This window comes from Orcinus orca, chromosome 11 (genome assembly GCF_937001465.1).
Source record: "Orcinus orca chromosome 11, mOrcOrc1.1, whole genome shotgun sequence".
NCBI lineage: Eukaryota > Metazoa > Chordata > Mammalia > Artiodactyla > Delphinidae > Orcinus > Orcinus orca.
The window spans coordinates 81939553-81955356 of NC_064569.1; the positions used below are offsets into that span (position 1 = coordinate 81939553).

Consider the following 15804-nt stretch of genomic DNA (forward strand, 5'->3'; position numbering starts at 1 on the left):
CTTAGAGCCAAAGTCACAAAACTGGCACATGGGTGAAACAGCATTCAGCTTCTCTCATTCCAGAGCCCTTTCTCTTAAATATTCTCCTCTACTGGGTCATCCATGGTGACTGGGCTACAAAGTAAGAGATGACAAGGTGACTCAGGAAGATCTCTGAGACAGAACACAGCCTGGTGAGCTGGGAAACTCACATGAAAGGGAACTTGGCTGGACAGGCAGGAGAAAGGCTTCACATCTTGCCCCTACCCTTTACTGGCTCTGTGGTCTTGGCCAATCCACTCTTGCTTTCTGAACTACAGTTATAATTTGTGTCAAATGGAAGCATTAGATTTCCTGTCTCACTGAGCTGTTCTCACCATAGAATAAGATCATTATATGAAAGTGTAGGGAGAGGAAAGGGCAGAGGGAAAGAACTGAATTTGCTTCATACAAATATTAGTGTAGTTGTTATATATTATCCATGTTTTAGTGAATATTAATATTATTATAATGATGTATCAATATTAGATCATCAGTTTTCCATGCTATTCAAATTATATATGTTCTGATGCCAGAAATTCATGATGACCACTGGGGCTGCACATTATAAACAGTTTTATGATCCAAATAACTCTTAGACACCAATATAAATGGCAATAAATGGCATTAATGCTCAGCCCAGCAGAGTGGACTCATTGAATGGTTATGAGGATTAATGTAATAAAAATAGCTGGCATGTATTGAGTTTTCACATGTGTCAAGTTCTGTTCTAAATGATCTAATATAATAATTCACTTATGGCAATCCTAAGAACAATCCCATGAAGAAGAAACTATTATTATAATTCTCAGGTTACAGATGAGAAAACTGAAGCCCAGAGAGGTTAACTAGACCAAAGTCACACAGCTAAGTAAAAAGAAGAGTAAAAATTAAAACTAAGGGACACTGGTTCCTAGACTGGACATAGATTGGAGAAGAAATGCATCCAGGATGTCACCAAGTTTTTTGCCTGAGCAACCAAAGGAACAAACTTGTCATTACCTGGGATGGGAAATTAATTCCTTTTAGGGGAACTCAGTTTGGATATGTTAAGTTTGAGATGCTGATCATGTGTCCAAGAAGATGTCAAATAAGTCTAGATATGAAAATTGGGATCTGTCAGCATATGCATGGTATCTGTAGCCCAGAGGCAGAAAGTATAGATAGAAAACAAAAGAGATCTATGAACTGAGTCCTGGATATCCAAATGTTTACAGGTTGAGGAAGTAGGGAATCAGCTTAAGGGATAAAACAGAAGGAGTGGTCAGGGAATTAGGAGGAACACCAAGTGAGTGTGGTTTCTGTGAAGGAAACAAAGTAGTCAAGGAAGAAAGAATAATCAGTAGTGTCAAGTGATGCGGATAGGTTGAATAGATGAGGACTGAAAATAGCCTTTGGGTTGAACCACATGGAGGGCATTGATGACCTTAAGAAGAACAGTTTTGGTGGACAGGTTGGGGGATACCTGGTTGGAGTGGGTCCAAGAGAGAATGGGACAAAGGGAAGTGAAGACAGTGACTTCCAAGTTTTCTTTTTTTATAAAAGGAAGGTGAGAAATAGGGGAGTAGCAGAAAGAGAAAGTGTTTTTACTTCAAATTTTAATGTGGGACAAATAAGAGCATATTTGTAGACAATAAGAATGATCTAGTAGAGAGGAAAAATAATTGATTAAGTATGGGGTAGGGATTTCCTTGAGTAGATGAGAGGCAATGAGATCTAGTGCCCAGGGAGAGAGGTTGGCCTTAGCTAGAAGCATGGACAACCATAGAACAAAGGAAGAACAAATTAGCATAAATACAGGTAGGTAGATAGGTACACAGGGAGGTTGCTGAAGTTCTCTTCTGATTACTTCCATATTCTTGCACATTTATTAAGCTACCACTCTGAACTCACACATTGAAAATGAAAGCTCTTTTTCCTGTTTTACTATTGCTCTTCACCTTGATTGCAACAAAACCTACATCATCCAGCAATTATAGCTGCTTGTGTATGTGTCTTTCTTTCCAAACAGCCTAAGAACTCAAGAAGGGCAAAGACCATGTCCCCTTCTTTATTGTTCCCTAACATTCAGCACAGTGCCTGACACACAGTAGGCACTCAATAAATATTTGATGAACTGAATTAAATCCAGTACATTTGCTTCTCTCTACATGTACTTTAACCTCATTTGCTTGAGTCATAAAAAGCTACCAAGATTATCTCTTCTGTGAATTGGTGGGCAAATTATTTGTGTTTCAGTCTGGTCTGTATTAGCTATTAGTGAATATGATACTCAGGAAAACGTATAAGCTTTGCTTATTTTTACAAAGACTTGGAACTTAATTGGGCGTCCTCAGAAGGGTTACAATATGTGAGAGGATGCATACAGCTCCTTTTATAATTGACAGATTGTGTTCAGTTTGCCCAATTACTCTTTTCTTTAAAGAAGGGAGTAAATTTACTGTAATAGATATACCATAATCTGAATTTATAGAACTCAGTGAGAAATCCTACCATCTGGTTAAAAATTGTCAGAGAATCACCTCCTTAGAAGAACCACCTAAGGAAGAAAGGATACACAACCAGTTTGTTGTGTGCTGTGATAGAAAATGTGTCTCCCTACCTCCATCTCGTATTTTATTAAGACTTAGAAAAAGAGGAAGAAAGAAAAACATCTGCATTAATTTTCTACTGTATATATTTTTAGCAAGCTTCAAGTGACATTAAAATTAAGGTCAAACATAATAGTTAGCTGGGTCATGCAATGTGGATGAAGTCTATGGATACTCTTTCAGCAGGAAGTTCAGTAAAGCATATATATTTTTTTTAATAAATTTATCTATTTTATTTATTTATTTTTGGCTGGGTTGGGTCTTCGTTGCTGTGTGTGGCCTTTCTCTAGTTGTGGTGAGTGAGGGCTACTCTTCTTTGTGGTGCACGAGCTTCTCAATGTGGTGGCTTCTCTTTCTTGCTGAGCATGGGCTGTAGGTGCGTGGGCTTCAGTAGCTGTGGCATTCAGGCTCAGTAGTTGTGGTGCGTGGGCTCTAGAGCACAGGCTCAGTAGTTGTGGCACACGGGCTTAGTTGCTCCATGGCATGTGGGATCTTCCCGGTCCAGGGCTTGAACCCATGTCCCCTGCATTGGCAGGTGGATTCTTAACCACTGCATCACCAGGGAAGTCCCAAGCATATTGTTGAGGACACAAACTCTGGACTTGGGCTTGCATCCCACCATAGATGACTTAGCTTCCTCATGTAGAAAAGGACAAGATAACACGATCTACCTCATGTGGTTGTTATGAGATTAAAACAACTTAATGCCTATAAAGGTGGAATATGATATCCAGAATATCAGTAATTTTAGCCATTATAATTTATTTTAGTAATAATGATGATGATGATGTTAAAAAATGCAGGCTGCATCCTACTCTGGGTTTCCTATTTTCTTTCTTGGTACACTTTTTCTTCTTTTGTAGTACACTTTGTTTTTTTCCGTAATCCTGGTCTTTCTCTTTTTCCACTGTAGGAAAATTGATGGGACCAGTGAGGAAGAAGGTAACATTGAGCTGAATGAAGAAGGAAGGCCAGTGCAGGCATCCAAGCAGAGCCCCCCACTCTGTGACTGCCACTGCTGTGGCCTCCCCAAGCGCTACATCATTGCCATCATGAGCGGGCTGGGATTCTGCATTTCCTTTGGGATTCGGTGCAACCTTGGAGTTGCCATTGTGGAAATGGTCAACAACAACACTATATACGTTGATGGAAAACCGGAAATTCAGGTCAGTGTCTGTCTATGGTGGGAGTTCTTTCAGCCATGGCTGTATTAATGTTTTAAATTCTTAAAATAAAACACATAGGATTATAAAGGAAACCCATCATTTTATTTATTTATTTATTTATTTTGCTGTACGCGGGCCTCTCACTGTTGTGGCCTCTCCCGTTGCAGAGCACAGGCTCTGGACGCGCAGGCTCAGCAGCCATGGCTCACGGGCCCAGCCACTCTGCGGCATGTGGGATCTTCCCGGACCGGGGCACGAACCCGTGTCCCCTGCGTCGGCAGGCGGACTCTCAACAACTGCGCCACCAGGGAAGCCCAAAACCCATCATTTTAAAATACAGATATCGGTCTTCCCTGGTGGCACAGTGGTTAAGAATCTGCCTGCCAATGTAGGGGACATGGGTTCGAGCCCTGGTCTGGGAAGATCCCACATGCCATGGAGCAGCTAAGCCATTGAGCCACAACTACTGAGCCTGCGCTCTAGAGCCTGCAAGCCACAACTACTGAGCCCGCATGCCACAACTACTGAAGCCCATTCACATAGAGCCTGTGCTGTGCAACAAGAGAAGCCACCGCAATGAGAAGCCCACACATCACAATGAAGAGTAGCCCCCGCTCGCCACAACTAGAGAAAAGCCTGCGCGCAGCATCGAAGAACCAATGCAGCCAAAAATAAAATAAATAAATAAATAAAAATAAAGCAAGAAAATAAAATAAAATAAAGATACCAAAATATTTAAAAATCGAATTTGTGATGTAGAAGCATATGGGCTTCTTTATGAAAATGTCAGATGACAAACTCGAGCAATGGGTCTAATAATTACTGTAATTTTGAAGTCTGAAGGAGAAGCAATAGTTTGAGATAGCAGCAACAACCATCATGTGATATGAACATATTTATAATTTCCACTAGTCACAGAGTCACAGGTACTGATAAATGACTGGGGTTTGTTTCCTACATTCATAATTACAGGAAATGCTAAAGTTTAGATAGTGGAAATAAAGATGCTGATTTTTCCCCATTCGAGTTCATAGATCCACATGGTTCCATCCACGGACTCCAGGTTAAGAAACCCCGGTAAAAAGGTAAAGCATGGGGTGAGCGTCAAGAGAAGGAGGCAGCAAGTAAAGTGGGGTTAGGTCTTGCAGAGCCTGGTAAGCCATGAGGGGAGATAGGGGTGGGCTTTAAGCAAAGAAGTGGTATGGCCAAATCCATGCTGCAGAATGATCACTGCCCAGCCAGTTATCTCCAGTGGATTGGGACTGGAGTGAGTGGAAGCAGAAGGCCCAGTTCAAAGGCTGTTGTAGTCATAAGCACTTAAATGCTTTAAACACTCTGATGTCACTTAAATAGTATTGATTTTATGAATCACTGGAAAGATAAAATCTGGTTTGTTTTCTAAATGGTAGGCCTAGAGAAGGATTGAAATTATGGGAAAATAAAATGAAAATATATGCCCAGTGGATACCCAACATATACGTATTTCATTGTATTGAACACACACACAGGAGTGACGCATGTGGAAATCCATCTGTTTGCAGAGAGACATCTAATAGTTCTCTGGTCCCTGCCCATATTCGGGGAAACATTTATTTGTTTATTTATTTTTAAAATTTATTTATTTTATTTATTTTTGGCTGTGTTGGGTCTTCGTTGCTGCGTGCGGGGGCTTTCTCTAGTTGCGGCGAGCGGGGGCTACTCTTCGTTGCGGTGTGCAGGCTTCTCATTGCGGTGGCTTCTCTCATTGCAGAGCACAGTCTCTAGGTGCATGGGCTTCAGTAATGTGGCACACAGCCTCAGTAGGTGTGGCTCACAGGCTCAGTAGTTGTGGCTCGTGGGCTCTAGAGCGCACGCTCAGTAGTTGCAGTGCACATATTTAGCTGCTCCACAGCATGTGGGATCTTCCCGGACCAGGGCTTGAACCTGTGTCCCCTGCATTGGTAGGCAGATTCTTAACCACTGCCCCACCAGGGGAGCCCTGGGGAAACATTTAGATCAGAATTTTCCAAACTGGTGTCTGGAAATCATTGTTCTGTAGGCTGTGCTGTGAAGAAGGTGTCTTATGAACTGGGAGCCTTTACTGTGTCGTGTCCTATGAGAATCTCCAAGAGGGAGCTGTGGAGTGCATTGTTTCCTGGACTTGACTGCAGAATGCTTTCTTTCATGCCACATCTGTCTCTTGACAGAAACTGTTCCAGCATTACGTGGAACAGTTTCTGTCAAGCACCGGTTTGGGAAAATTTGATTTCAATTCATTAAAAAGAAGTCTTTAGTTGGCCGGCAGGTTTTTTGTTTATTGTTTTTTTTCCTTTTTCTTTTTGGCTAAGAGATTATTCTGCCAGAAGAAAAGGGTACCATGGAGATTCTTCTAACCATTCTCTTTTTGATGCCACAGCTGAATCTGTTTTAAAAGGATAGCCTGGTTGTTTATTTTGAGACGGGGAGGGAGGGCCGTAGAGGTGTGAGGGGGCATGTCATGCATTTTAAAAACAAAGAATGATGTATATTAGTGAGGTTGCAGATGTGTATCACATGCATTCTGGCTGCCTTTTGTGAGCAAGGGCAGCTAATTAAACTCGTCTGCTGAGGCCCGGATCAAAATGATATGCTGGTTTGCAGTTGTTTGTTGCCTGAAAAGATAGGCCTAGGTCAACAGAATTTGCTTGGAGGTATATGGAAAAGACATTTTGATAAACTTAAGGAACAATGCTGTGCGTGCTCTCTAGTTTCTATGGTTTTGCCCTCTGGAGTCTCAGAGAAACTGATTAAGATCTAAAATATGCTTTACATAATTTTCCCTGGCCTTATAACTAGGAGTTTAGTAGCATTTCAGAAGTTCCAATTTATAGCAGGCCATTTCTCTCTTATCCAAATAGAACAAAGTTTAGAAATCATCTGAGCATGTTCAACCCAAGGACAAAGATTTCACTAAGTATATTACAAAAGGCTCTCAATGGCTGGTATATTTGTTTGGTTGGTTTTATGGGAGAAAAACTAGGTATTTTGCACTGAGATATTTTAAAATCTTTGTTTTCAGCAGAGGGAGAGAGGTAAGCAGTGTGAATTGGTAGGTCTTGCAAATAAATGGCATATATTCTATTAGTGGTATAAAGGGTAGTTTTAGTTGATGTGTGAGTAATCATTTTTAGTTTAATAATTATGAGTTTTAAAACACTTGAATCACTTAGAACAGTGTCTGGCACGTGGTGAGCAATAAATGACTAAAGTGTGAGCAACTTTGAGATTGGTTCCCATTACCCTCAGGAAAAACCCAAACTCCTTCTCATGAATCATGAGCCCTGTAGGGTTAAGAAGAATTGGGCTTTGGAATTGGCCAGGCGTGGTTTCACACTTGACTCTGTTGTTTATTAGCTCTGGGACCTTGAGCAAGCTGCCCTTCTGTCTTGGTCAGGGATTGCTGGTTGCAAAGAATAGAATTGCAGGGAAACCAGCTGAAGTTAAGAAGGAAATTACAGTGGGGCTATAGGGGATCTCACGAAAGTGAAGGGCAGAAAGCAAATCTGCTGTGTATGTTTGTGCAGTCTGCACCCTGGACAGGGGAGCCCAGCCTGAGGTGGGACTAAAATCCAGGCTGTACCCTACTGTGGGGAGGAAAAGGAGCCAGGAAGGGCAGAGTGGAGCTGGACCTCATGGGAACTAGGGAATCCTTAGCTTAGTCTCCAAGTTGCTTGCTGTGCAGTGTCTTGCATCTGCTTCTCTCTGAGTCTGCTCCATTCTCCCAGGTCTCTCCATGGACTGCTGTTTTTGTTTTTTCCTTTTCCTTTTTAAAAAAATATTTATTTATTTATTTTTGGCTGCTTCGGGTCTTAGTTGCTGCACACCGGGTCTTTGTTGCGGCCCACGGGCTTCCCTCTAGTTGCCGCGTGGGTTACCGAGCACGTGGGCTCAGTAGTTGCGTTGCATGGACTTAGTTATCCCATGGCACGTGGGATCTCAGTTCCCCGACCAGGGATCGAACCCGTGTCCCCTGCATTGGAAGGCGGATTCTTAACCACTGGACCACCAGGGGAGTTCTTTTTTTTTTCTTTTTCCATGGCTTCTCACTGCCCTCCAAAGCTGAAGTTCTTTGAGCCGTTGCCTTGCTGGGGAGCTGACTTACTTGGCCCTGACTCCAGCGGGACTTGTTTCAATTCAAGTGTTCAGTATTGTCTAACTAGAATCTCTGGGTTCAGATTAGAGAGAGAGAGAGAGAGAGACAGGTGGGCTGAGTCCATCCCATGCCTTGGCTCCCTCTACTCAGGTGTCCAGTCACAGGGGAGAGGCCCATGGCTCTGGGGGAGGAAGAGAATCCTCTTAGAAGGAAACATGTGTAGGGAGCCAGGAACTGGCATTTCTAGCAATTCTTTGCTAATCCTCATTGCCTTATTCTGAAATGGGAATAAAAGGCCTGCTTTACAGATCAAATGAGATAATCTGGCACCAATATATTAAACACCTATATTACTTTCCTAAGGCTGCTGTAACAAATTACCACAAACATGGTGGCTTAAAACAATAGGAACTTAGTCTCTCATATCTGGGGAGACCAGAAGTCCGAATCAGTGTCAGCAGGTCCACACTTCCTCCAAAGTCTCTAGGGGAGGATCCTTCCTTGCTTTTTCCAGCTTCTGGTGGCTCCAGGCATTCCTTGGCTTGTGGCAGCATCACTCCAATCTCTGCTTCCGTCTTCACATGGACTTCTTCCTGTGTACCTTCTCTTATGTCTCAAATCTCCCCCTGCCTTTCTCTTACAAGGACACATCATTGGATTTAGGGCCCAGCTAGATGACCTAGGAAAACTCATCTCAAGATCCTTGACTTTATCACATCAGCAAAACCCTTTTCTCGAATAAGGCAGCATTCATAGATTCTGGGGATTTTGTGCATATATCGTTTGGGGCCCTTTTTTTCAGCCTAACACAGTGCTTGGCTTATAATAATAGTTCAGACATGAGGCCATTATGATTGTAATGGGCTCAAGAGATAATGAAAGTCAGTTCTCAGCAGGCACAAGTGCTCTTCTTCAGGTATCATTTCTCAAATGGACAGAAGCACCATCTCGTCAGAGAAAGACATGAGCAAGGGACCAGGTGATTGACAATTAGCTGCTGGTTGAAGTGGAGCCCTCTGTCTTGGATCCTTGGATTCTTGGGGCATTCTGTGACTCAAGGCAAAGAAGTCCAGTCTCTACTTCTCAGTGAGAAAGTCAAGTCTCCGCAGCAATGGAAAGAATACAGTTTTTTTGGGTCAAGTAGGTAAGACGGCTTGGTCTTGGCTCTCTTTATAACTGGTTTTATGACCTTGGGCAAGTAAATTAATCTCTCTAAACCTCAATTTCCTCTTCTATAAAAAAATGAGATAATAATAGTTACCTCTACGTGTTGTAAGGATTAGAAGAGGAAAGACGTGGAAAGAGACTTAAAATCAGGTCCCTCTTCACTCAGTGCTTCCCTCTGTCTTTGAGTAAAAGCCAAGGTCCTTATGATGAGTTAAAGGGCCCTTCATCATTTGAACCTCTCTTATTTTAATGCCTATTATCCTCTTCCTCACGTTTACCCTCTAGCTCTACTGACATCTTGCCATTCCTCTAACACACAAGACGCATCCTTACCTCAGGGCCTTTGCACTTGCTATTTCTCTGCCTGGAAAGCTTTCTTTTCAGATAATGAACAGCATGCCTTGCTCCTTTCTTCCTTTAGGACTTTACTCAACAATCATCTCCTCACTGAAGCCTTTCCTGGCCACTCTATCTAAAATTTCACCCTACTTCATTCCTACACAACATTTCTGTCCCCTTCTCTGCTTTATTTTTTTCTTCTTATCACTGATCACCATCTAACACAGTATGCACTTGTATACTTTCTGCCATCCCCACTGGCATCTTTGTGAAAGTAGCAATTGCTGTCATTGTCCACTGCTGTATCCCCAGTGCCTAGAACAATGTCTGGCATGAAGTAGCATGAAATAAAAATTTGGTAAGCTGGTTTGAATGAATGATTGTTAGTCCCATTTTACTCTTGAGCTTCAACTTCCTAATCTGCAAAGTGGGAACTACAGTACAGAGCACAGGCCAACGTTACCTGGACTGTGATCTCCTCAAGGCAAAGGCAATACTTGTTTGAGTTTGTATTTATACTGCCTATCACCTGACCTGGCACACAGGAGGCATGAGGTACATGTTGAATAAATGAGCAAATTATTATATAACAATTTGTGGGAAAATAAACTGTGATAAAAATTTATGAGATGTTGGGGACATCCCTGGTGGTCCAGTGGTTAAGACTCCACAATCCCAATGCAGGGGGCCTGGGTTCGATCCCCAGTTGGGGAACTAGATCCTGCATGAATGCCGCAACTAAGAGTTTGCATGCTGCAACTAAGAAGCCTGCATACTGCAACTAAGAGGCCTGCAGGCTGCAACTAAGATCCTGCATGCTGCAACGAAGACCCAGTGCAGCCTAAATAAATATTTTTTTAAAAAAGAAAATTTATGAGATGTAGTATGTTGATAATTAAGAACCCTGACTCCATAATAGGAACATCTAGCATTTTGATATCAATGCTTTACAAAGCCATTCGTTTATTCATTCATTTGGCAAATCTTTACTTGCCCCTTCTACAATTACAGGCATTTGTTTCAGGTACTAAGGCTATAAAGTCAAAAGGACATGGCTGCCACCTTAGAGTTACTCGCCACCCCATGTGGGAAGTGGACACGTGAATGGCAAGTTTGAGAACAGTGTGAGTGCCATGGCTGCAAGAACAGAGGTCTGTGGACCAAGCCTAGGAAAATGACCACTTCAGTTCAGGGCAGTTGAGGCGCTTCCTCAGAGGAGGGATATTTATAGGGAGTCTGAAAAGGATGAGTTACTATGCCTGGGGAAGAAAGTGAGGAAAGGCTCTCTAACCCTCAAGAATCATATTTTCAATGACCTCAGAGTTGTGGAAGGGTATTTTGTTGTTATCATCATCATCATCATAACAACAATAATGGCTGCTAACATTTATTGAGACTACACTATGTTCCAGGCATTATCCTAATGTGTTAAATGCAAAATCTCTAAGCAGAGGGATAACCTACTAGAAATATTTATGGTGTTTATCCCCACACATACTATAGGGAGGTAGAATAGGTTTTATTATCCTCATTATGAAACGAGAGACTTAAGACTCTCATTCCCTTTGTGCTGTCACTAAACTGGTATCTGAATAACCTAGTAAATAGCCTAATAAACCTAGAATTTATTTTTTGTTTTCTTTGCAAGTTGTTTTATTTTCTTCCTAGCACTCATCATTATTCTGTGTGTATATATATATACACACATATATGTATATATATAATATATACACACATACATGTATATATGTATATACATATATATATGCACATATACATGTATATCTATTTTTTTCTTTTTTTTAATTTGTACATAATCTCTCCTTTCTATCACTAGAACCTGAGCTCAGTGACAGCCAGGACTTTGTTTTGTCCTATATCCCAAGCACACAAGAGGCCCTCCATAAAATATTCTTTGAATAAAGGAGGGAAGGAAAGACCTCATGGGGTTATTGTGTAGGTTGATCAGTGAATAATTATGGTCAAGTGTTTTCTTCCAAACACAACTGTGTCTGATTTCTCATTTCCAGACAGCACAATTTAACTGGGATCCAGAGACGGTGGGCCTTATCCATGGATCTTTCTTCTGGGGCTATATTGTGACACAAATTCCAGGTGGTTTCATTTCAAATAAGTTTGAGGCTAACAGGTAAGATAAATTGATATAACATGAGTGCTGCACAGATCATAATATGGCTTTGTACTCTTATAAAATCTGCATAATTGGCTCTCAATTTAGGGGTACAGAATGAAAGATAGAAGCCGTTCCTAAAGATGTGATTCACAGACATTGATCTTATATGATCCTGTTCTTAAGAGTCTCTTTTTGTTTACTTTTTTGTCTAATCTATTCTATCTTGCAATTCTTTAAATGATTATGTAATAAAAAGATCAATTGCAACCAAGTCAGGAGAAACAGTTCCTGGACCCTAAGTGACTCAATTGGTGACCTCTACTGGGTTCCTTTTTTCTCTGGGCCTCAGTTTCTTCATCTGTGAAATGAAACGGATTAGATTGTGTTTGAGTTGCCTTTGACCAATGACATTCTGTGATTCTCTGTACTATGTTAATATCGTCCTGTTCCATACAGGTTTTGTCATGTGAGTAGGAGGGGCTAGTCTCTAGATTGCAAGATGTCTTTATGCCCTTGAGATTCTATGGTAGGTGTTTGAGCAATTAAAAGTGGGTCCAAGACAAAATGAGCTGCTTCAAGGAGTAGTAAGTTCTCTGTCACTAAAGGTATTCAAGCAGAAGTGATGGCCACTTGGGGGAGATGTAGTACGTATATGTACCAGAAAAGGAGTGTACTAATTATTTCCAAGTCTCTTCTAATTGTAATTGACTTTACATATGTGGATTTTGTGAAGTGTATACTTTATAAAGCAGTGTTTTTCAAACTCTAAAACAGAACTCATTAGGTGGTAATAAAATCAATCGTGATTTACCAATGACCATTTTCTTAAAAAAAGAGGGAGAAATAGAAGAAAAGGTAATCAAATAGAATAAAATAGAATAGAAAATATCTTAGGTCATTGCACATTTAAGTATTGGTTTTTGAAACTTCTTTCGGTTACATTTGTGTGTATCAGTGTGTTGAGTTGCAATATAAAATATATTTTGTTTTATGGGTCAAGGACAAAAAAGTTTGAAAGTCATCTCGTATAAGCATGACTCATATTTACTTATGTTCTTGTGTAGTTTGTGTCCTTTATTGTCACTTACCTGTTGTATTCTTTTTAAAAAGTGATAAAATATTAGTTCTTATGGTCTCTGGGGTTACTACTTACACTTCTGCCCTAAGAAGAAATAACATATAAAGTGATTTCGCAGCATGTAAAAAGGGCTGAAGCATCACTAACATGTGTGAGAAAGGAAGAAAATGCTGCCAGCTCTCTTTTCCCAGGACACTCCTGTCCAGGCAGGGAGGAGAAGGCACACAGTACTTGGCAGAGAGTTGGGGGCTAAGACAGGTACACAGCCTGTCTTGTGCTTGGCTGGTCCCAGGACACAGCATGCTTCTCAGATAGTCAGTATCCCCGTCTGGTAAAGTGAGAGCAGAATTGGGAAGCAGGAGACACAACCCAAATGTGCAGAAGTCATGAGGTAATGGTCAGAATGGATCAGTTGGGTAGAACCAAGAAGAATGGTGGGTCTCCAGCAAGCTTACCTCATGCTGGTCAATCTCCAGCTTCAGGATCTCATCTAGGCAGGACATCCCTGTACTGCCCAAAACCTTCCCATGATTGGTCCAGGGACTGGAACTTGGGAATCAAAGCGGCCCAACAGTCTAGCTTGGAACACACCAGATCCTAACACATCTATTTCTCTTTCCATTAATTTCTATAGTGATCTTCCATAAACTGTTAGGTTTGTTCCTGCTGTTTAACTAACATGCCACATCCATCAGTGGACCTGCCCAATAACACAGTGTTTTGGTCCCTCAGGGTCTTTGGAGCTGCCATCTTCTTAACATCGACCTTGAACATGTTCATTCCTTCTGCAGCCAGAGTACATTACGGATGTGTCATGTGTGTCAGAATTTTGCAAGGTCTAGTGGAGGTAGGAGATTCTTAACACATTTTGATATCGCTGGAGACAACATGGTCCTTTAGAAATTTCAGCTTTTGAAGAAAACCTCCTTTACTCAGTTTTCCTATCTTCCACCTTGTCCTGCTATCTGAACTCTCTGGTTGTGATTACAATTATGAATACTTTAATTAAAATGCCTTGTATGATTCCAAATTTGTACCCAATAAAGGACCATTTCATAGAGGGCAGAATTTCAGATGAGCCAGGAGTGATCTTAGGATAATCCACCCCTTTTCATTTAATAAAATTTGAAACTGAAAGACCCAAACTTACAGTTCACATAGCAAGGGCTCTTTCCACTAAAACAGTTTAAATGGACTTATTAATAAATCTGTAAATTTTCAAGGGTGTGGTCTTACACAGAAATTTAACTTGATGAAGGAGGTAGAATAATATAGAGCCAGAAAGTAAATATTTTGCACTTTGCTGGCCATACTATGGTCTGTTACAGTGACTCAACTCTGCCATTGTAATGCAGAAGCAGCCAGAGACAATATGTAAACATGTGGGCATGGCTACTTCCCAGTAAAACTTTCTGGACGCTGATATTTGCATTTCATATGATTATCACGTGCCAGGAAATATTCTTCTTCTTTCAATTTTTTTTTCTGCCCACTTAAAAATGTAAAAGCCATCTTTACTTGAGGGCTGAACAAAAACAGATGGTGGGGCCATATCAGGCTATAGTTTGCCAATACCTGATGTAGAGAAATATTTCCCGAACTCAGTCATTCACCTCTAACCTTTGTCACTTTTGTCACATCCACACTACGATTTATACTATTATTTGCCTATAGATTTTCCCTAGATCAATTCACTTCAAAACAAAACAAAACAAAATAAAAGAACCTATCATAAGCAACAATATCTTTGATATCATGGGCTTGATGTACTAGTTATATTTTATTTCTAAAGCATGTTATAATATATATGTAACAATTATAATAAAAAATGTAGGTTGTTGTAGCACCTTAAGTCCGACTTTAATCCCACTAGAGGGGCATATACCACACTTCAGAAAATACTGACATGGTAGAAAGAACATGATATTAGCAGCCGTGAAGACTAGAATCTAATCACTTAATGGCTCTGAGCCTCAGGTTCTCTATCTTGAAAATGACAGGATGGACCGGCTGGTTGTGGAAATCTCTTTCTACAATGATATTCTATAATAATATGAAATATAAAGACTCCTTCCCTATTCCCCACCATGCTTACGTTTGAACTAGTATTTGAATTTCAGCATCTGTGCCATGAGCCAAAATAGCTGACACATGTCATTTAGTATCTGTAAATTAGGCTTTGAATTGTAGTGTTAAAGAAGCAAAATCTGTGTTTTAAACACAAAAAGAAACTGGAGTTGAATCAAATAATCTATTTTCAACTGTTTTGCCAGGGTGTGACCTACCCAGCCTGCCATGGGATGTGGAGTAAGTGGGCACCGCCTTTGGAGAGAAGCCGACTGGCCACAACTTCTTTTTGCGGTAAGTGTATGAGAACCATAACAAGCTTCATTTAGGAATGCTTTGGCTTCAAGTGAAGACCCTACTAAATAGAATTTATTTTTTTCACATAACAGAAGTCCAAAGGTAAATCGTTGCTAATACTGATCCTGCTGCTTCGTGATCTATCCAGGGACTACGCACATTCGGACTTTTTACTCCACTATCCTCAGAGTGATAACTTTTTACATTCATGCATGTTCCTCATGTTCACAAAATGGCTGTCACAGCTCCAGGTATCAAGTCCACATTAAAGGCAGAAAGAAGTGGGGATAGGTGTCCTAACCATGTCTGTTCCTTTCACTAGGAAAGCAAAAGCTTTCCCAAACTCCCTAGCAGGCTTCCATTTATATTTCCTTGGTTCTAATTGTGTCATATACTTTACTAACTGCAGAGAAGGCTAGAAAAGCAAGTGCCTAGTTTTTCTAGCATCTTTAATAGACAAAGGTAAGAAAGAAGGGGTTGGAGGTGGTTGTAGGATTAGCCAACAAATGATATTTTCCAAAGTTGAAAACAGAAGATATATCAATAGAATCATCAAGGCCCCTACTCCTTTTCACAAATGAAGAAATTAAAATTAAAGTTTAAAGTTTAGTTTCATTGAACTGAAACGAAAGTCCAACGACTTGCCCAAGGTCACACAGCTACTAAGTTAAAGAGCTGGATCTAGACCACCTGGTTCTTTTTTTTTTTTTTTTTAGACCACCTGGTTCTTAATCCAGAACTTTCCTCACTACACACTACTATGTACACATTGTCATAGAAGCTGTTTAATCAATTTTTGCCATTATCTTCCAGATAAAAATGAAGTGGACACCATC

At 40.7% G+C, this 15804-nt stretch overlaps 1 protein-coding gene across 1 annotated transcript in view; it reads left to right on the top strand.

The window, feature by feature from the left end:
• SLC17A8 (solute carrier family 17 member 8) overlaps positions 1-15804 on the top strand; it is a 57773-nt gene that overhangs the window by 20506 nt on the left and 21463 nt on the right. Inside the window, exons 2-5 of the mRNA XM_004269487.3 lie at positions 3523-3775; positions 11423-11541; positions 13337-13451; positions 14878-14965. Coding sequence (XP_004269535.1) covers positions 3523-3775; positions 11423-11541; positions 13337-13451; positions 14878-14965 — 575 coding nt within the window. The remainder of the gene's footprint in view (positions 1-3522; positions 3776-11422; positions 11542-13336; positions 13452-14877; positions 14966-15804) is intronic.